Source organism: Diceros bicornis, chromosome 12 (assembly GCF_020826845.1).
Source record: "Diceros bicornis minor isolate mBicDic1 chromosome 12, mDicBic1.mat.cur, whole genome shotgun sequence".
Taxonomy (NCBI): domain Eukaryota; kingdom Metazoa; phylum Chordata; class Mammalia; order Perissodactyla; family Rhinocerotidae; genus Diceros; species Diceros bicornis.
The window spans coordinates 70,266,369-70,287,939 of NC_080751.1; the positions used below are offsets into that span (position 1 = coordinate 70,266,369).

The 21,571-nt window shown below is 39.8% G+C and overlaps 1 protein-coding gene across 4 annotated transcripts in view; it reads right to left on the reverse strand.

The window, feature by feature from the left end:
- Positions 1 to 15,875, reverse strand: part of TAF1B (TATA-box binding protein associated factor, RNA polymerase I subunit B) — a 71,426-nt gene extending 55,551 nt beyond the window's left edge. Inside the window, exons 1-6 of one of the 4 annotated variants that reach the window (XM_058551817.1) lie at positions 15,793 to 15,875; positions 14,553 to 14,651; positions 10,761 to 10,848; positions 8,214 to 8,311; positions 6,160 to 6,255; positions 274 to 427 (exon numbers count right to left, since the gene is read on the reverse strand). In XM_058551817.1, the coding sequence (XP_058407800.1) occupies positions 274 to 427; positions 6,160 to 6,255; positions 8,214 to 8,311; positions 10,761 to 10,848; positions 14,553 to 14,651; positions 15,793 to 15,810 (553 nt within the window). In that variant the 5' untranslated portion in view covers positions 15,811 to 15,875. Of the gene's footprint in view, positions 1 to 273; positions 428 to 6,159; positions 6,256 to 7,655; positions 7,811 to 8,213; positions 8,312 to 10,760; positions 10,872 to 14,552; positions 14,652 to 15,792 lie in introns of those variants that run through there. The other 3 variants (XM_058551818.1, XM_058551819.1, XM_058551820.1) reach the window with 3 other exon arrangements.
- Between the last annotated feature and the right edge of the window lie 5,696 nt (positions 15,876 to 21,571).

Consider the following 21,571-nt stretch of genomic DNA (forward strand, 5'->3'; position numbering starts at 1 on the left):
GCTAGCCTCCTTCTTTCCGTATCCACTTACTGTTTAGCTCCCTTTAAAAAATTAAAAAACCACACAAAAATACTAGTGTGGAGACAAGGTACCTTTTTAGAAATTGCACTAAGACTTCATTTGATTTACCTTTCTCCTAGTCATATGATTCAGCAAGTCATTCTTCTTGCTAGGCCAAGTTCCTTTCCTTGGAATATGAAGACATTGGACTAAATTATTTTTAAGATGCATTACCAGCTTTAAAATTCAAGGTAGTGTGATTCTCATTTTTACCTGATTGAGATGCTTTGATGATGGGGAAAGGTTTTTGAGTGTGCACATCAGGCTGAGACTCGGCTCCACTTTCAACAAAAGAAGGACAGCTCAAGTCACTGAGCAGCTCAGGCTCACTGTCCCAGTCTGAATGACTTGGATTATCTTCTAATACCTATTTGCAAAATAATATAAATAAAATTATTGCATAGGAATTTAAAATGCAATTAATTTCCATGAACTTAAACAATTCCTGACCATTACAAACACTGTAAAGAAACCACTCTAGAGAACTGCAACCGTCTGCCAAGTCTCTAAGACTGAAAGACCTTTACTTCTGCAATGCGCTCCCCGGCCACTCCCGGCAATGCTTCTCAGAGAAGGGAAACAGACAAGGGTGAGCAACGAAACCAGCTACCAGCAGATGCATCAGGCCTCCCTCTCCCTGTAACTAACATCTCTCTTGTAGCTCTAGTATGTACACCAACAAAAACATCAAGTGTCAATAATGACTCCATGTACACTGCTGGCTGCTTCTTACCGAGCCTACCTGGGGAATTTCTGCTTTGCATCTTTGCTAATTCTATTTTTCCTGCCTGGGCTGTCCTTTCTTGTCCTTCTCTCCAACTCATTATTACTCTGTCATGCCATCTTTCCAACCGACTGTTCTTCAGTGACTTCTCATTTCCTTGAACTCCTGTGGCACTTACTGTGTATAACATGTAATTGATAAGGATATACTATCTCAAATCATTGTTTAATTTTTCACACACGTATGGTTGAAATGGTGGTCAGAGTGTCCCTAAGAAAGGTCAGCTGGCTGGCTACTGTAAGGCCTCATTAGCTGACATTACCTTGGGGGAACTGATCACAGTCAAAAAGCGATGCTCTCAGCCATGCAGGCCAAGAAACTTGATCTTATTATAAGGATATAAGACTCACGTTAAGGACACTCACAAGAGAAGAAAGCAAAAAAAATCAGGGAATGGAATAAGATGCTTGTGTGCTCTGTCAAGCACATCCCCTTCCTATAGGCAAGCACGTGAGAGGCAAGATACACCATAAAGCTGACTGATAAGCATGGACTCATTGAGAACAGTGAAGCAATGAGAAGAAAACTTCCACAGGTTCTCGCAGGCAACCATCTGCCAGAGCAAGTCTACCACATACTCTGCCCTCTGCTGATTCTTCTGGTGGTCTATCCAAGCTCCCATCTAAAGCCAGTTTCTCCCTTTGTGCACTTGATCTCACCCTCCTCTCTACTCAAAGACTGTCACTCACTTCTGCTCTCTCTCTCCACTGATAATTTCTTCTCTATCCTGTGTCATTCCTATCACTACACAAATATGCTATCATTTATCCCACTTAAAAGAAAACTTCCCTTGGGACCGACCCAGTGGCACAGCGGTTAAGTGCGCACAATCCACTTCAGCAGCCCAGGGTTTGCAGGTGCGGATCCTGGGCGCGGACCGACGCACTGCTTGTCAAGCCATGCTGTGGTGGCGTCTCATATAAAGTAGAGGAAGATGGGCAGGGATGTTAGCCCAGGGCCAACGTTCCTCAGCAAAAAGAGGAGGATTGGCAACAGATGTTAGCTCAGGGCTAAGCTTTCTCAAAAAAAAAAAAAAAATTCCCTTGACTCCAGCTACAACACAATTTCTTTGAACTTTTTTGCAGCAAAATGCCTTGAAAGATTTGTCCAAACTTGCTGTCTCTGATTTCTCTCCTCTCAGTCTATCTTATATCCCATCCCAATCAAATTTTTCATCCCACTGCTCCACTCAATTTTTAGCCTTCTTCCTTCCTGATTAGGCAGCATAATTTCTCACAGTTGATCATTCCTCTCTTCCTGAAACATTTTGTTCCTTCATTTCCAGAATGCCTCCTCACTTTCTTGGCTTTCATCTACTTCACCAGTTGTTCCTCATACTTCTTGGCTGGTTCCTCTTTTATCCCAGACATCTTAACCCTAAAGTGACCCAGAGCTCAGTTCTTGGTCCTTCTCTCTCTTCACTCCTCAGTGATGTCATCTGGTCTTGTGGTTTTACATACTATCTACTACATTGTTTTCAATTCTGAAATGCACTCCCCCCTCCCTAAATTTTAACATCCCTGAAATCAGGACATATCTTACAATTAGTGGTATGTCATAATTTAATTTGCAGTATGATTTTCTTCCTTGGGGGCATTTAAAATAATAGTGCATCCTACAGATAATGGCATTTTAGATTTGATGATTATAATGTAAACTGACAGCTTCCAAACCTATATCTCCCCCCTGGACCTCTCTCCTGAACTGAAGACGTGTGTATCTGAGTATCTGACATTTCCTCTTGCTTGTCTCACAGCTGTCTCAAACTTCACACATCCAAAACTGAACCACTGCTCTTCCTGCTTCACCTGTCGTTTCAGTTGATGGCAGCTCCTTCCTGCCAGTTGCTCAGGCCAAAAACCTTAAGTCATCCTTGATGACTCCCCTCTTTCTCTCACACCCCATATCCAATCCATCAGGAAATTCTGTTGGCTCTACCCAAAGTTTCTCTAGAATCCTATCACCTGGTCCCAGCCATTTCTCCTCTCGAGGAGTGCTTCTCAAACTTTAGTGTGTAGAGGAAACACCTAGGAACTCTGTTAAAATGCAGATGCTGATTCAGGAGGTCTGGATGAGGCCTGAAATTCTGTACTTCTTCCCCTAGATATCCTCATGGCTTACTTTCTCCCTTCCTTAAGACTGCTTATCAGGGTCTTCCCTGACTACTCTATATCAAAGAGTACCCTTCCCTGCTATCCCATTTTCTGTCCTTCTTACCAGATTTACAGACTTGCTTGTTTGCTTGCTTTTTCTGGAACTTTTAAGTAATTTATTTCACCCAAGATCACATAAATCAAAAGTACTGGAGCCAGGATTCAGATGCAGGCCTCTTACTACTCTTGGAACAGTTATACCCAAAGCACAAAAAAAATTTACTAAATATTTGAGAAGACTAACTTGTAATTTAAAAGCAAGTGTTCCGTTTTCCTTTCAAAAGAGTTTAGCTGTACTCTTTTGATAGAAATTATATTACCAATTTATATACCAGCTTAAAATTTTGCTTATTGCTTATTTATTCACCAAGAAGATTTTAGTGTGATGCTAACATTACTTTACACAGGTATTTATTCAAGTCAACAAAGCCTTTTTTATTATCTTAAGTTAACCCAAAAGTATTAAAATGTCAGAGAGAATCCCAGGTTCTGATTTTAAATTTCTATTGTTAGGCAAAGCCCCAGTGCATAAATATAAACAACAAATACCTTAGCTATGTAATTTTAAATATCAAGTTCTTAATATTTTGGATAATTCTTTCTATTCTTTTTCAAAGTGTCACCTTAGAACCATATAGCATCTTTTGCTTTTCTTGAGAAATACCCGCCCCCTGAATCAAAATAGGATAATGTTTCATAACACTATGATTATAAAATGTCTTCATTATCTTACACCATACACAAAAATTGACTCAAAATGGATTAAAGACTTGAATGTAAGACCTGAAACCATAAAACTCCTACAAGAAAACATAGGCAGAACATTCTTTGACATCGGTCTTAGCAGCATCTTTTCGAATACCAGGTCTACCCAGGCAAAGGAAACAAAAGAAAAAATAAACAAATGGGACTACGTCAGACTAAAAAGCTTCTGCAAGGCAAAGGAAACCATCAACAAAACAAAAAGACAACCCACCAATTGGGAGAAAATATTTGCAAATCATATATCTGACAAGCGGTTAATTTCCAAAATATAAAAAGAACTCATAAAACTCAACAACAAAAAACCAAACAACTCGATCAAAAAATGGGCAGAAGATATGAACACACATTTCTCCAAAGAAGATATACAGATGGCCAACAGGCACGTGAAAAGATGTTCAACATCACTAATTATCAGGGAAATGCAAATCAAAACTACAATGAGATATCACCTTATACCTGTCAGAATGGCTATAATTAACAAGACAAAAAATAACAAATATTGGAGAGGATGTGGAGAAAAGGGAACCCTCATACACTGCTGGTGGGAATGCAAACTGGTGCAGCCACTATGGAAAACAGCACGGGGATTTCTTAAGAAATTAAAAATAGAAATACCATATGATCCAGCTATCCCACTACTGGGTATTTATCCAAAGAACATGAAATCAACAATACAAAGAGATTTATGCACCCCTATGTTCACTGCAGCATTATTCACAATAGCCAAGACATGGAAGCAACCCAAGTGCCCATCAACTGATAAATGGATAAAGAAGATGTGGTATATATATATATACACACACACAATGGAATACTACTCAGCCATAAAAAAGATAAAATTGTCCCATATGCAACAACATGGATGGACTTTGAGAGTATTATGTTAAGCGAAATAAGCCAGACAGAGAAAGACAAATACCGTATGAATTCACTCATATGTGGAAGATAAACAAACATATGGATAAAGAGAACAGATTAGTGGTTACCAGAGGGGAAGGAGGTGGGAGGTGGGCGAAAGGGGTAAAGGGGCACATATGTATGGTGACAGATAAAAACTAGATTATTGGTGGTGAGCATGACGCAGTCTATACAGAAACTGATATATAATAATGTACACCTGAAATTACACAATGTTATAAACCAATATGACCTCAATAAAAAAAAAAGTCTTTTCCAGTAAATTCAAGTTATTTCTCTTGAGTTTATTTAAATTAATTGTCTCATATTTAAAAAGGACATTTCCCAAACTAATTCCTTAGGTTATTCCCCCTTTTATCATTGTATCTCGCAGGACTTGACTACTCTAAATTTCTCATTTTTAGGATCTATTCCTTTCACTCAGACCTGGGTTTCTCAGTCTTGGGTCACTAAACTCTGCATGTGGGACCTATGAGACCCCAACCAAACAAGGAAACACTGGGCCAAGTTTCTAAGCTCTTAACAAATGTGTGTCAAACAGGTTCAGAATCTCTTCTCAGTCCTGGAGAATAAGTACCACACATCAAACAGATCAAAGTCTATCAAACTGGCCTTTCTTAGCGGTGGAATCCTCCCCTACCCCAAATAAAATGTTTCACGGCATATTTATAAAGCGGTTAAAAGCAAACTGCTAAAAGTATAGCTGCTCTGGTGGATGTTGGGGGAGAGGGGTGAGGCACCCAGACTTATTTTTCTTCACATAAAGGCTTTTGAGAAGAGATGATAACCGAGCTGAATCTGAAATGCCAAGTAAAGTAAGTAGGTATTACAAACAAAAGGAATAACACATGCCCCAAAAAATTTTTAATAGGACAATGATAGAAATTCCCTAAGCTTCTATTTAGAAACTTAATCACAAATTTCTTTATGTTTCAAATAGTCAAATAAGAAGTCAAAATTGGGGCCGGCCCCCTGGCTTAGCGGTTAAGTACGCGTGCTCCGCTACTGGCGGCCCGGGGTTCAGATCCTGGGCACGCACCGACACACTGCTTCTCTGGCCATGCTGAGGCCGCGTCCCACATATAGTAACTAGAAGGATGTGCAACTATGACATACAACTATCTACTGGGGCTTTGGGGAAGAAAAAAAAAAAGGAGGAGGACTGGCAATAGATGTTAGCTCAGAGCCGGTCTTCCTCAGCAAAAAGAGGAGGATTAGCATGAATGTTAGCTCAGGGCTGATCTTCCTCACAAAAAATAAATAAATAAAAGTAATCTTTAAAAAAAAAAAAAAAAAAAGAAGTCAAAATTAATTCCAAGGTCTAGCCCAGTGACACTGTCCTTCTGGACTATAATGGAAACCTCTTCACTGAAATTCCTCTGACAAGCATCATAAACCCAGATGAGGTTGAATCTCCTCTTCATCTCTGCCTCTCACTAGAAATGTCTTTTAGTCCCACTTTTCAGACGTGTGACTTACCGTAGCTTTCCTTTTACTGGTATAAACTGGGTTTTTACAATATGCCTGCTTGCTCTTCTGAAGGTAGCGCTTCCAAAAATTATGTAAAACTTCATTCTAAGGTGAAAGGGAAATCAGTGGTGATTCAGGTTATGATGACAAATATACTGGCACACCTATACCACAGAATCTCTTGTACTTTACATATTGTTTTTCTATCTAAGTGTATTCTTACCTTTCTTACCTACTTTTCCTTAAAAAGAATTACGTCACAATACCAGGTATATGGGAAAAACTGAATAAATTCTTCTTAATCTTAGATTTTAGAAAACAAAAGGACTAGTTCCTTAAAGGTCACCTAGTTGAATCCCTACCTTTTGCAAGTAAATTAAGAATCAGAGAAAGAAAGCAACTTATACATGACTACACCTCTAGTTAGGGGCAAAGCTGCTATCGGTCTAGCAATCTACTGACACTTGGGGTCCAAGTGAAAGTAAAAGAAAACAAGACAAAACTGTTTTTCTATTTATTCATCACCTTCTAGGTACCAGGCATCCGTTACCTCTAACACAATACTGCAAGATAACTATTATCTCTGTTTTACTGAAGAAACTGAGTAACCTGACCAAAATGACCTAGCCAATAAGCAGAAAAGCCATGAATAGGATTTGGAGTCAGTTCTGATTCCAGAGCCTGTGTTCTTAGCAGAAAGCTACTCCTGCACCATGTAACTGGTCAGGTCTAAGTGGTTATGCTCATTGGCTAATTTCAGAGAAACTGCTTTCAGGATTAACCCCAATAAAGTGGGTAGAAAGCTGTATAGGAGTAAACCCCTGAAGCTATTTGGTGTAACTATATCAAACTATTTATTAAAAAACACTTATACATAGGATGACTATGCAGGGAGAAACCAGATTCATAAACCCCTAGACTAGCAATCACACCTAATGCAATGATTGTCCTGGGTAAGCCCCTGGTGTTTCATATCGTTGGACTTTTAATTCCTATAATACTTTTCAGGGTAGGCTCAGAGTTCATTTAGGCCATGCATTGGTCTAGAGGTCCTTCTGTTTTGGCTTGCCCCAGATACTGGTTTGAACAGCGAAGACTCCTCTACAAATCTGTTCTTGGTGACTTTAGAAGACACTGATCTTTCTCTCTTCTCTTTTTGTCCTCATTTTCATCTATGAGCTTATCATTATATAATCTCATGTTTACTCATTCCACATATGCATAAAACCCTCTCTCCAACTAGGCTGGATCTCTGAGTACTTGGTTTCCAATGATGGCCATGAAGCAAGTGTACAATAACCACTTGTTGCTAAATAACTGGCTTTTTAAAGAACTCCCGAAATGGCTTCAACTAGATGAGGGAATATGAAACTCAAATAATAGCAGGGATACGATGGTACTCCTAAGAGGCGGCAAAGTCAAAGCGTGATTCCTGGACCAGCAGCATCAGTGTCACCTGGGAACTTATTAGAAATGCAAATTCTTAGGCCCTACTCCAGACCTACTTTGTCAGAAACTCTGGAACGGGGTCCAGCAATCTGTGGTTTGGGAGTGTGTGAAGTCCTCCAGGTGATTCTGATACACATTCAAGTTTGAGCACCTCTGGTTTAATGTATCACTCCCCGAAGTGCAGTCTGTGGAACTCAAGTCCTGATGGACGCTACACAAACATACACACAACAAAGGATTTTGTTCTCAAACTGTGACTACTACATACTACATACCCTTGGAAATTAAATAAGCACATTAACACATAAAAGACACCGATTTAAGCCTGCAAAGTTACTTGTTTTACTTTGTTTAACCCAATGTTTCCTAAATATCTGAAGACTAAAACCTTTATTATTTTCTTTTGGATGTACTGCTTATTTACATCCTGTAGAACACACTTTGGGAACTGCTGGTCTAGTAAAACAATTAAAGCAAAAACACCAGAAAAATGATTATTCTAGTAGCCATAATGTTATTATTGATAACCCTACTATTCTCTTAGTTTCACTCGAAGTCTATTATTCTTCAAACAACAAAATGTAAAGCTAACATCTAGACACAAATGGACTTACCTTCAACTCTGGGCCTACTCCAAGGGTCTTTAAGGCTTCTGCTTGTTGATACAGTATGTGCTGAAAACCTTCGCAGACATACCAATCCCAGCCTTTCTCTAAATGACATATAACATGGTTCAGACATTTACATTCCTAATTTACTAACAGTAATGCTACTGAATAGTGACAATTGTGTTTTACACATTGCAACTGCAATTTTTTGTGTGTGTGTGTGTGAGGAAGATCAGCCCTGAGCTAACATCTGCCAATCCTCCTCTTTTTGCTGAGGAAGACTGGCCCTGGGCTAACATCCATGCCCATTTTCCTTCACTTTATATGGGACGCCGCCACAGCATGGCCTGACAAGCGGTGCGTCAGTGCGCGCCCGGGATCCGAACTGGCGAACCCCAGGCCGCCACAGTGGGAGCACACGCACTTAACCACTTGCGCCACTGGGCTGGCCCCTGCAATTTTTTTATATACTCCTGAATAGGGTTTCCATTCTTCCATTCTTATTTCCAGTCTGACAAATTTGTACACAAATGCTAAAGCTAAATATAATTTTTATAATTTATCAGAATTTAAATATTTTAAATTATCTTTAATTTTTCTGAAGTATTAATGTAAAAGGCAGAAAAATGAATAGTCACCATGTTAAAAAAATAAAATAAGTTTAAAAGTGTATACTATAGTGAACAACACCCAGCAGAACCCTAATTGAAAGGATACTCATTACTCAGCCACTGTTTCTACCACCCCTCTGTTTCAACTCACAAAGAAGGGGAACAACGAGTATCTGGAGAATGAATGAATAAGAGTCAAGATGTGATAGTCCAGGAGTGCAGGAGAGGCCAATAAGAAAATAAACTGTTCAGTGGCATTCTGCTTTTCTGGAAATGGTTCTAGGCTATAGGGAGACATTGAAAGCAAGGAAACTAAGACTTATTGAGCTCTGCCTAGATACCAGGTGTGTGCTAGGTATTTTAAGTAGGTTATTTTCTTCAATCCTCAAAACAATCCTAAGAGAGTGTGAAGAAATCTGCCACTCCAGTAGACAGAGTTACATGTTTAAACATAACTACCAGTTAACCAAAATATTAAAATCTGTGAAGGCCTTTATGTTTTACACCTCCCTGCTGGACAAATACTGTAACTCTTTGAAAAGTATGTTATCAGCACTTTTTACACACAGCTTCTGAAGTCTGTTACTATGACTCCAAGATCCCCTCTCCTCTGCAGAATGTCATAGGACTCCTACTCCTCTCCCTTACCTCAGCGTCACAAGGTCTCCCCATCCCTGCTGACTAACTCAATTTCTGGAAAGGGTCTTAGGTTGTGTACAAGTAAAACAGAAAGCCTGTAGTTTTGATGCATTCCAAAGTTGAAGGACTTTAAGCTCTTCAAGCTATATACATGGGTGCTCTCTTCTTCTTGCACACTGTTCTTGCAAACTAATAGTCATGTTTTAAATTCTGAGTCTGGGTTCCTATTTTATATAACAAATGGTATTACCATTCTCATTCTACAGATGAAGAAACTAAGGAAAAAGAGGTTGAATATAAGACACCTGACATCTAATTTCAAGCACCTGAAGTTCCTTCAGCAATTTAAGTTCAAACTATATATTTTAATTATTTAGCTAGGGCAAGTCCAAATTAATCAGGTTTTACTCTGATAAAATCTAATTAAAATTAATGAGGTTTTAGCCTAATAAAAATAGTCACTATTAAAGGTTAAACAGGAACACAAGTTAGCATTTAGGCATTCTCTCTGTTATTCATCTAAGAATGAAAATGTATTTCATATAGATATTTCATTAACATTTATAGATATATATATATACACAATATATTTCACGTGTTTGTATCCTTAAAGCTACCTCATATAGAAGAGTACATGATTATCATTAGCCTGATTTCAAACTTGAGAATCTGGCCCGAGGTAATCAGTCACAGAAATAAAAAGCATCATTTAGACTTTACCTCAGATTCTTCTCAATAATGGTTAATTATATGTACTCACTGGATTAATGAAATAGATTACATTTCAAAGCACAACCATGCTGAGGTTACTTTAAGGGAAAATAATTTTCCCTGTTTTAAAAGGGTGTGTTCAAAATTCAACGCGAGAAATGGATTTCCGCAAGTTGAATATCATATTTAACTTGCCTAACCCGACAATTCCATAGTTGAATCATTTCAGAAAATAAGCATTTTTCTTTAAAAGAACAGAAAATCATATTCACAATAGATAATTGATATAGAACAGAAAAATATATGCCAGCATAAAAAAGAAATATGCTCCCTTTGCTATTATTATTTTTTGCATAACAGTTGCTCTACTGGAAAAGCAACTCATCAACAACAAGCAGATTAAAAAAGGACACGCTGTAAGACATTTGCTTCCAATTTTACCGCCAATAATTACTCATCTTAATTCCATTTTGGATTATTAAGTTTTGGCGACTTCTCTAGAATCTATTTAAAATTCCATTCTACACCCCCAAATCGTGAAGGTGAGAAACCTGACTGAAGAATGCTAAGCACATATGAAGAAACAGCTTACCAAGTTTTCTTTTTCTTTTAAGTCCCCGGTTGATGGCTTGTATTTTAGTATTAGGAATAGCCCCAGTGTCTATAACTTCCTTAGATCTCTGCAGGAAACAGAAACAGACCACTAAAGAGATAGTTTTACATCTCCCTAAATATATTTTCAAGCATGCTCTGGAAAGAATAATGAACCTAATTGTGAGTGTCAGGACCAATGATGCTAACATTCTGGGATAATTACATAAACGGTAACATTCTGGTTAACCTTTATGTTTCTTTCTCATTCAAAATTTCTCAGTAACTAAAACAGCGCCTGGAATACAGTAAACACTAAATAAATGCCTGTCAAATGAATAAACTTTTATTTTAAATCACTTTTCAACTGTTTCAAACCAAACCTAAAGTCAAATTTATTTACTTTTTTCTACATCCAAAACACACTTTGATTTCCATATTTATTATAATCGGCAATGCCTAAACTACATACAGATTTCATCCTACTTCTCTGTGTGTTTGAATAATATTCCAAGACAGCTTTATTTATGAAATTAGAAAAGTACTACTTTTTGTTTTTAATCAAACCTATAGGATTCTAAAATGACTAAATGCTGGGTATAATTCACCCCAAAGCCTTCAATTCCAAGGGCTCTCAAGGGCTGGTACCCAAGATTCTAGCTCTCTCACAACCAAAAAATAAAAGTATTGTCTTAATGATGGAAGTAAGGTGAAGATTTTTAACCGACAGGGAACATTTACATATTTCTCTAAATTTAGAGGTTTAGAATGAAATTCATCTTCAACTTTCACTAAGAATAAGAGAAATGTCTCCAACAACAGGACTTCTGGAATGCATTCTTTCTAGTCACAGACACCATATTCGAAGCAGTTCTGGTGGACTGGGTTGGCCACACTGAGAGCATAAGACGCGTCAGAATACATACCAAAGCAGTTACCCAGCAAAGACAGATAAAAGTTATAAAGAGTAGGCAGGAAAAAAAGGTTTAAAATCTGGACTAGACAAAATGTGAAATAACTAAAAGCTAGAAAAAGCTAAATATCCAAACTGGAGATACAATTAATTAAATTACTGAGTGGTCATATTGCAGGATATTTATACAGTCAATTAAAATGTCCACAAATGTTTAGAATAACATAGGAAAACATTTAATTTATTAAGACAGAAGATTCAACAGTACTCACCCACATCCCTTTTCTCTTCCCATACATTGAAAAAAAAAGACTAAATGGAAGCTTTTGAAATGTTGTATGTTGAGATTATTGGTGATTTTAGCTTTCATTTTCATAATTTCCAAATTTTCTATAATAAATCTGCTCTTATAATCATAAAAATCTATTAAACTCACACAATTCTAGCCTATACCTTTACTAAATACCCACGAAATACTTGCAAGAATATCTATTACATAAATTGGCCACACTTAAGATCTGAAAAAATTTTTCCTGTATAAAATATACCAAGATAACATTCTAATTCCTCTACCAATTCAGAAGGCCTCTTTCCAGATTGTAGAGAGTATCTGCAGCTTGAGAATTATATACAGAGTAAGCTGGAGGGCAATGAAAGGGGCAGAAAAATAGAGCAAGTCGTACCACAACTTGCACTCTTCATAGGTGTAAGTACCGTCTCATCGGTCATTCCCCGCCCACTAGATTTTAACACCTCCACACTACATCACCACACTCCAGGCAGCACCGATCACAGTGTAGTCTATACGAAGAAGATGCCTGCACTGCGATAAAGCCAAGAGTAACCACTGAAGTTGTGCAACTTTGCCTATCATATGGAAGGCATTGAGTTAGGTTTTGGCCTATATAAAGATGTCGCCCACCTGCAAGAATGCTATATTCTTGACAAGTTACTCCACATAGGTTGACAGTCTTTCAAATGTGGAACTAGGTAATTGTATTTGGATCTTTCAAGTTAAAAAATGACAGCAGCAGATTTTATCAGACAGAAACAAATGGAAACATTACCAAAAAAATAAACAATTAGTTAATGTAGTTTAATTTCTACAAAAATAGTATGCTAACTTCATCTGCTAATGGCAAATAGTCCAGTTAGACACAATCTTCCTTCACTGTATATTTACACTGCTGCAGCAAAAGCAATAGTGAGTAACACTGCTAGTGCCTTAACATGCATCAAAGCAGAAAAGATCAAACTGCACATATTTAAAGTATACAGTTTGATTGTGTGTGTGTGTGTGTGTGTGCGTGTGTACCCATGAAACCATCACCATAATCAAGGAAATGAACATACCCATCACTCCAATGATTTCATTGCGTGAGTACTTATCATTTTAATATTCTGTGCAACTAAATGAGAAGCAGACATAAAAACTTCCACTGTAGACTGAAGACAACGATTGTCTCAAACAGCTCTTGTGTGATTGAGCTGGAAGCTAAATTAACCACTTTTCTCAAGAAAAAATTTTTTTTGTTTCATATATTTTGTCCAGGTTTATAGTTGTTTAAGGTGAGAGGTAAACCTGGTTCCTGTTACTCCATCTTGGCCAGAAGCAGAAGTCTACACAGTTACTTTTATCTGTCCCAAATTTGCCTTCCTTCAGCCTATACGGTGAAGGTAATATTTGTTCCCTCCTGGATCTGCAGATTTTGAGCAAATCCTTTTCCAGAGAGAAGAGTCCTGGCACGTTTAGTCTGTCCAATAGCAGGTCGTCCACACCCTTGATTATTTCGGTTATACTGCCCTGAAGGTGTGGTAACCAGAACAGGACCTAGCACTCCCAGCGTGACGGTAGCTTCATTTACCAAGGTTACACAGGACAGTATGACAATCTCTGCTTTAAGAAGCAGGTGTGATGGGGTAAAATGAACACTGGAATCAGAAGACTCAGGTTCAAGCCCCGGCTCAACACTTTACACTTGTGTGACTTTGGCAAGCTCACTGAACTCATGAGGCCTGCCTGCCCCATCTATGGATAGGCATAATAGTATATCTAAGGGGCCGGCCCAGCGGCTTGGCGGTTGGGTGCACACGCTCTGCCACTGGCAGCCCGGGTTTGGATCCTGGGCGCGCACCGACACACCGCTTGCCTGGCCATGCTGAGGCGGCGTCCCACGTGCAGCAACTGGAAGGATGTGCAACTATGACATGTGGCTCTCTACTGGGGCTTTGGGGAGAAAAAAAGGGGAAAAGGGAAAAAAAAAGGAGGAGGATTCGAAGTAGATGTTGGCTCAGGGCCAGTCTTCCTCAGCAAGGAGAGGAAAATTAGCATGGATGTGAGCTCAGGGCTGAGCTTCCTCAAAAAAAAAAAAAAATAGTATATCTCACAGGTTGTTAAGAGGAGGAAACAAAATAATGGCCAAGAAAACACTCTGTAATCTGTGAGGTGCTGTACAAATGTAAAACGATAATGAAACGTATTTTCAATACTCCCAATAATCTTCAGTCTTTCTAACATTCCATTTTCCAAACCTTTAAGCTACCACAACACACTAAAAATTCTTAATAAGTATTAACTAATAAAAAGAAATAAATCATCTTCTAAGTATAATTTTAATTATTTCACCTTGGACTATACAGTCTGAATCAGGAAATCATTTAAATATGTGGCCCAACATACTTTCGAAAATTCATCCTAAATCTAACCTACAAATTCCCTAACTCTTGTGTAAGCACTTGGAAGATGGCTTACGTTCTTGGAATTTGGGCATTGCATAAGTGATAAAAACAGATCAATTCTTTGGGAATTATGGCACATATTGGGCTGAAATAGCAATTTTTAAAACATAAGCAAATTCATAAATGAGATCTGTTACTCACTTCTGTAACATTGTGGCAAGAAGTGCAATAGTATTTGCCTTCATCAGTAAGACCCCAGGAGACAGCAGCACACTGAGCGCAGCGCTCTTTGAACTCTTTCTACAGGAGAAAAGGAAAACCACATTCAATACATCGCACCTAAACCCTGCAATGCTACTCATAGGGTTCCCCGCAATTTTACTCTATAAATAAAAAATCATAGGAAATAGAAAATGTATCAGAGACATTATCAACAAACAAGGAGAACAGCAGTTCAGTCTTTGAGCAGTTTGAAACCAAATTAAACTGTTAAAGAAATGTTTCTAAAACATGCAGTGTGTGAGGGAAAAAAAGAAGAAACGGTGGTGGGGGTAAAATGGAAAAAAAGATGAGTAAATAAAACTCCTTGAAAATGCCGTGAGGGAAAAAGACGACAAGATTTACGTATAGAGAAGATTTAAAAAACAGAAATAGCCTACCATTCGGAACTTCCTCCAGGACACTAAAGACACACACTCACCACAAAAGACCCAGATTTTTATCAGGGTTGTTTCGAGTTTCGATTTATTCATTCAGCAGCGTAAGGAGCATCAGCTTCGCAGGTACCAGGCACTTAACAGGGGCTGGGGGAGTAAGCCCTTCTGCACACACACAGCCTGGCACTAAATTACTGACTCCTAGCTCTTTGGTGTTTGACATCATCATTGATCTAATCACCGAACACTCCTTTAACACCCCAGAGTGAGGCATCTTATGCAGCACGGCAAAAATGAATGTCAAATTTACTCCGACAAGTTGGTCAAGTTTTCATCAACCTGTTGTGACAGCCATCATTACCTCGGCGTGCCCCCAGACCCCACTGGGCATCCTTGCGCCAGCCCGCGGCGAGGACTCGCAGGGACCGGCGGGGGCGCTCGGGGGCAGGCCGGCCCCAGCCCCAGCGCTCCCTCGCCCACCCAGCATCCAAGGGAACCCCGGGGTCCCGTCGAGAGAGGATGAGCCGTGTGGGTGGCCACCCCACGGAGCCCTCCTCCTCCGGAAACACACCTGCACGCTCCCCTCACCCACACCCGCCCCCGCCGCACACTCCAGCCTGGGTCCCAAACCCGCGCGCACACGCGCGCGCCAGCGCCCTCCCTTTCCCCGCCCCGCCCCCTCGGGACCGCGGCCCCCACAGCCAGCCGGCGTCCTCCGCCCGCTGCTCCTCGGCCTCACTTCCCCCCGCCCCGCTGTCGGCCCGCCCGGCGCGCTGCCCCCTCACCGCCTCCTCCAGGTCCATAACGGCGCCGCCGCCCGGGCCCGTTACCCGGCACGAGCCCAGCTTCCGGGAGCGCCGGGAGGAGCCCTCCGGACGGAAACGGAGACCCTGACTTTGGATTCCGGGCGCCTGCGGCCCCGGGAAAGCCTCTGCTGGCTCCGGGGGCAAAGCTCCGCAAATTCTGCATCCCCCTCCCAGACTGCATCCCTTTCTAGTCGAGGTTACTAAAACCAGCCAGTGAGAAACTGGGCGGTGCCTAAGGCTGAGCTGATTCAATCACGCCCCTCTGACGGCGTTCATTCCGAGACTCCCTTGCTCTGTTAGGCTGCAGGGAGGCGGCGTGGAGGGCTCGGGCTCTCCCCTTCCCGCGGGCTTCTGATAGCCCCGGGGAGGCGCGCGGTGCTGGAGGGGAGAACACAGGTTGCTGAGTTAAACCTGGGTGTCCTCTCACGGCTCTTCTGCTTCCTTGTGCCTCAGGTGCCTCCTCTGTGACAATCAGATATTACCTGTGAGTCCCTTATCGTTGAGCCTCACGTAGTAAGTGCTCACTCATTTTAGCCTTTATTATTGTTCCTTCATTGGGCACATTCATTCCTTGATTTATTCATTAAACGGGCGCTGTTTTAGGTCCTGGGGATTCAGCAGTGAACAGAGTCAACAAGAGTCCCAGCCTTCATGGAGAGTATATTCTGGTGGGGAGAGACAAAAATAAATAAGGAAAATATATGTATGATAAACGGGCATGAGGGCCAAGGAGAAAAGCAGGAAAGGACAATGGGAGCTAACGGTGGTTTCCATTTTAAATGGGGTGGTCAAGAAAGGTCTCACTGACAAACTGACCTTTGAGGCAAAGGAGCAAGAGCCATGTTGGGAACATCATTCCAGGTGGAGGGAACAGTAAGTTCCAAGGCCCTAGTCCTGAACCTTATGCCATGTTATTTAAGGATCAGCAAGGAGGTCAGTGAGGGGCTGGAACATGAGCTAAAGGGAGAGTAGAAAATGAGGTCGGGGCAAAATATGGTTGTAAGGACTTTACTAACTTGGAGAAATGGGGGAAGACATTGGAGGAGTTACGTCATCTGACTTTTGTTTGACAGATCAGTCTGGCTGTTGTGGGGAGAATAGAATGATAGTGGTCCAAGGTAGAAGTTGGGAGATGAATCAGAAGACTATTACAATAATCTAGACAAGCTATAATGGTAGCTTGAACCAGGTAAAAGCAGTGGAGACAGTGAGAAGTACATGGTTCCTGGAAATACAGATTTTGGAGGTAGAGCCAAAAGGATGTCTTCATGGACAAGAAGTGGGCTGTAAGAGAAAGAAAGGAGTCGAGGATGACTTCAAGATTTTTGCCTGAGCAACTGGAAGGGTGGAGCTATCATTGACCTAATAAGGGCAGACTGTGGGTGGAACAGTTTGGCAGTGGGGTAGAGGGAGAATCAGGAGTTTGATTTTGGACATGTTAAGGTAGAGATGCTTCTAAGACAGCCAGGTAGAATAAGAAGGCATTTGGATATAGGAGTCTAGAGTTCAGAGGCAAATTCTGAACTAGAGATATACATTTGGGAGTTATCTTTGTCTAGATGGTTTTTAAAGTCACTAGATGAGATCACCAAGGGAGTGGCTCTTTATTCACTCACTCCTTATTCACTTGTTAATTAATTTATTTCACAAAGTCCTTAAATACCCACTATATGCCAGGCACTGTGCCAGCAATCAGGAAATGAGAGATAAACAGGGCAGAGTCCCTGCCTTCAAGAGGCACCCAGGCCAGTGGAGCAATTAGTCTCATTATTTTATCATGGCACTAGATAAATGCTCTTCTCTAGTTGTGTCACCCATGTCACTTACCAGGCTTGGCTGTGTGCAACTGGGCCAAGATCTGATTGAACACCAAAGCCTGATTGAAGGTATTAATATATCTAAAGAAAGAATGTGTAAATCAGAAAGAGATGTATTTAGCCCTTCAAGCCTAGCAAGAGGACCTAACCATAGCAAGGACCCCAGCACTACTATTATGGACAAGCAGTTAATATACCCAAAGTTCCACACCTCTTCAGTGACAGACACAGAGCCCAGCACTAACCATTACTCACCCCTGTCAATAACTCAAGGCCAATAAATTTAAAAATTTTGATGAGATGGACAAATTCCTAAAAGAATGCAAGTTATCAAAAGGTATGCAAGAAGAAGTAGAAAGTCTGAACAATCCTATATCTATTTAAGAAATAACTTTGTGTATAAAAACCTTCTCACAGAGAAAACCTCAATCTCAAAGGAGGTAAAACTGGTAAATTCTACCAAACATTTAAGAAAGAAATAATACCTGTCTTACACAGACTCTTCCAAATAATGGAAAAAGAGAGAGCATACACCAATACGTCTTATGAAGCTAGCGTAACTGTGACACCAAAACCTGGTGAGGATATTTCAAGAAAAGTAAAAATTAAAGCCCATTCTCTCTCAGAAACATAGATGCAAAAGTTCCAAACAAAATATTGGCAAATTGAATGCAAGTCCTTTGTTGTATTCAGCAACATGTAAATAGGATAATAAATGAAAACCAAGTTGGGTTTATTCTAGGAATGCAAGGTTGGTTTAACATTTAAAAATATATAAATCAAATGGTAATCCAGATAGTATGGTGCAAGGACAGACCAATAGATCATTGGAACAGAATAGAAAGTCCAGAAACTGACCTGTAAATACACGTAAGATAACTCGATTTACAATCAAGGTGCTACTAAAATTCAGTGGGGAAAGGATAGTTTTTCAATAAATGAATCTAGATCAATTGGAAGTTCATATGAAAAAAATATTGACCCCTACGTCACACCATACACAAAAATTAGTTTGAAATGGATCATAGCCCCACATGTAATAGGTAAAACCTAAAGCTTCTAGGAAAAAAATAGGTAAATATCTTTATGACTTGAAATAGCATAGATTTCCTAAATAGGTCACGAAACACTATCAAAGAAAGAAAAGTTTGTTAAATTAGACTTCATTTAAATTAAGAACTTCAATTCATCAAAAGACATTGTTAAGGCAAACTAAAGACTGAGAGAAGATATTCACAATACATGTATTCAACAAAACACATATCCACAAATAAAGGATTCAATAAATCAATACATTTCAATAAACCAATAAATTTCAATAAATTCAAGAAATCAATAAAAATAACAAACAATCCAATAAAAAATAGGCAAAAGACTTGAACAGCTGTTTCACAAAAGAGGAGAGTTAAAAGATCAATAAATATATGAAAAAGTGCTCAACGTCGTGACTCATCAGAAAGATGCAAATTAAAACCACAGTGAGATGCCACTGCACATCCAACAGAGCAGCTAAAGTTAAAAAGATGGACAATATCAAGGTTTGGCAAGAATATGGATAAACTGGATCTCTTCTGCATTGCTGAGGGTATAAATTGGTAGAAGTATTTTGGAAAACTATTTGGAAGTAATGCTAATTATGACCCAACAATTCTACTCCTAGATATATATACCCAACAGAAATTAGTACATATGTTCACCAGAAGATATGCACAGTTACTTTTATAAAGCTTTCTTATAATAGCCAAAAATTACAACCAAATGTTCATCAATAGGAGAATGGATAAGCAAATTGTGATATAGTCATATAGTGGAATACTATACAGTAATGAGAAAGAATGAATAACTACTACATACAGCAACTTGGATGAATCTCACAAATACCATATGTGCAAAAGAAGCCTGTGGTGGATTTAAAATGGACTTAAATTCTTTGTCACTCTTCCCATTGAAAGATGAGGTCCATTTCCCCTGCTCCTTGAATCTGCAATGGTCTTGTGACCAGCTTTGAGCAATGGAATGCTGCTTCAACGATATTTTATAACTTCCAAGCAATGTCTTTGCAGCTTTTGCTCTTCTTCAAATGTGTCTTCCTGAAAGCCAGCTGCCATGGCAAGAAGTCCAACTACCTTAAGACAAACATACTGTGAGGAAGCCCAAGCTAGCCATGCATACTGGAGAAGCTCCATAAAGAACTGAAGTGTCAGACATGTGAATGAAACGTTCTTGGACCTCCCAGGCTAGTGAATGACCTCAGCTGATGCTAGGTGGAACAGAAAACCACCCACCCAAGTCCTGCCCACATTCCCTCCTCTAGATAACAACATATCAGAAAAAAATTTTGAGCTCACATCCCCATTATGCAGGTATGTATTTTTGTATAAATTATATACATGCAGGACTGTTCCAGTGATGTATATGATAGGACACTCATAATGTAAATATTAAGATGATAAGATAAATAAAATTTAAATAATTTATTATTTGTTAATATAAATAACTTTCCTTTCAATGAAAATATTAGTAACAATTATGCAATTAAAGAGTTCACTATTTTTAAAAATCTTGGCTTAACACTGTGATACAGTGATTTGTAGTTCTTGTCCTGAATTCAATTTACTATAATATTTCTTTTTAATGGCGCTCATAACAGAAAAAGATACAGAGAACCAAGTGTTTTCATACCAATGGAAACATTTGCAAACATCTGTCTCAAAATGCTCTCTCCATAGCATAAACTTCTTCCAAAAAAGCAGTTACTTTTTCATGCGTTAGACAAATGAGCACCTACACTTCCCAGGCACTTTTTAAGCACAGGGAATAAAGCAATGAACAAAAACAGTGTTTTTTCCCTACCTTGTGAAGCTTACATGCTAGCTGGGAGAGACATATGATAAATACATAAATCAACAATTGTAAAATATGTCAGATGGCCAAAAAACTGCCAGGAAGAAAAAGAAGGCAGAAGATGAAGATAGAGAGTAGATGAGTGGAAGGCTGGGGGTGGGAGTTGCTATTTTAGACAGAGGGGTCTGCAAAGGTCTCTCAAATAAAGGTGACATTTAGGAGGAGACTGAAAAGAAGTAGAGGACATAGCCAAGCAGATATTTGGGGGATCAACACTCCTATCGCAAAGACCTTGAGACAGGAAGGTGGCCCTTAGTAAGCAGGGAGGGGTGTGGTAGAGGCCATGAGGTCTGAGAGGTGGCTGGGCCAGATTATGAATAGTCCTGTGGGTTATAGTAAAGACATCAGAGTTTATCTCAGTGAGATGGAAAGCAGAAGAGTGACAGCAGCTGACTTATATTTTAGAAGGGTCCTCTGGGGCTGTGGAGAATAGGTGAAAGGGAGCAGCAGGGGAGCAGGGAGATCACTTAGGAGGCTACGGAACTAACCCAGGTGTAGGCTGGTGTTAGGGTGAGAGGTGATGCTGAAGAGATCCGGTCAACTTCTGGATATATTTCAAAGGTATAAGCAAAAGTCTTTCCTGATGGATTGGATGTGGGACGAGAGAGAAAGAGAAGAGTTAAGGTTCACTGCAAAAGTTTTAGGTCTGAACCTACCTAAGAATGCAGACTACGTAAGAATAAGAAGACTTATGTGTGGGCTCACGATAGAGTTTGGAGGAAAAAATCAAGAGTTCTTTGGGAGATGTTTAAGTTAGTGATGCCTATTCAATATCCAAGTGGAAATGTTGAGTATGCTTTGAATAAATGAACTTGATATCCAGGGGAAGGGTAACAACTGGAGGTATAAATCTGGGAGTCGAGAGCCTGGATCAGATCATCAATGGTGCGAGTGCAGATAGAGAATAAGGTCTGAGGACGGAGACCTGGGTGCTCCAACATACAAAAGTAGGGACCAACAGGGAAGATCCAGAGAGGAGGCTGAGAATGAATGCCCAGCAGGTAGAAGGAAAGCCAGGAGCCTGTGGTGTCCTGCAA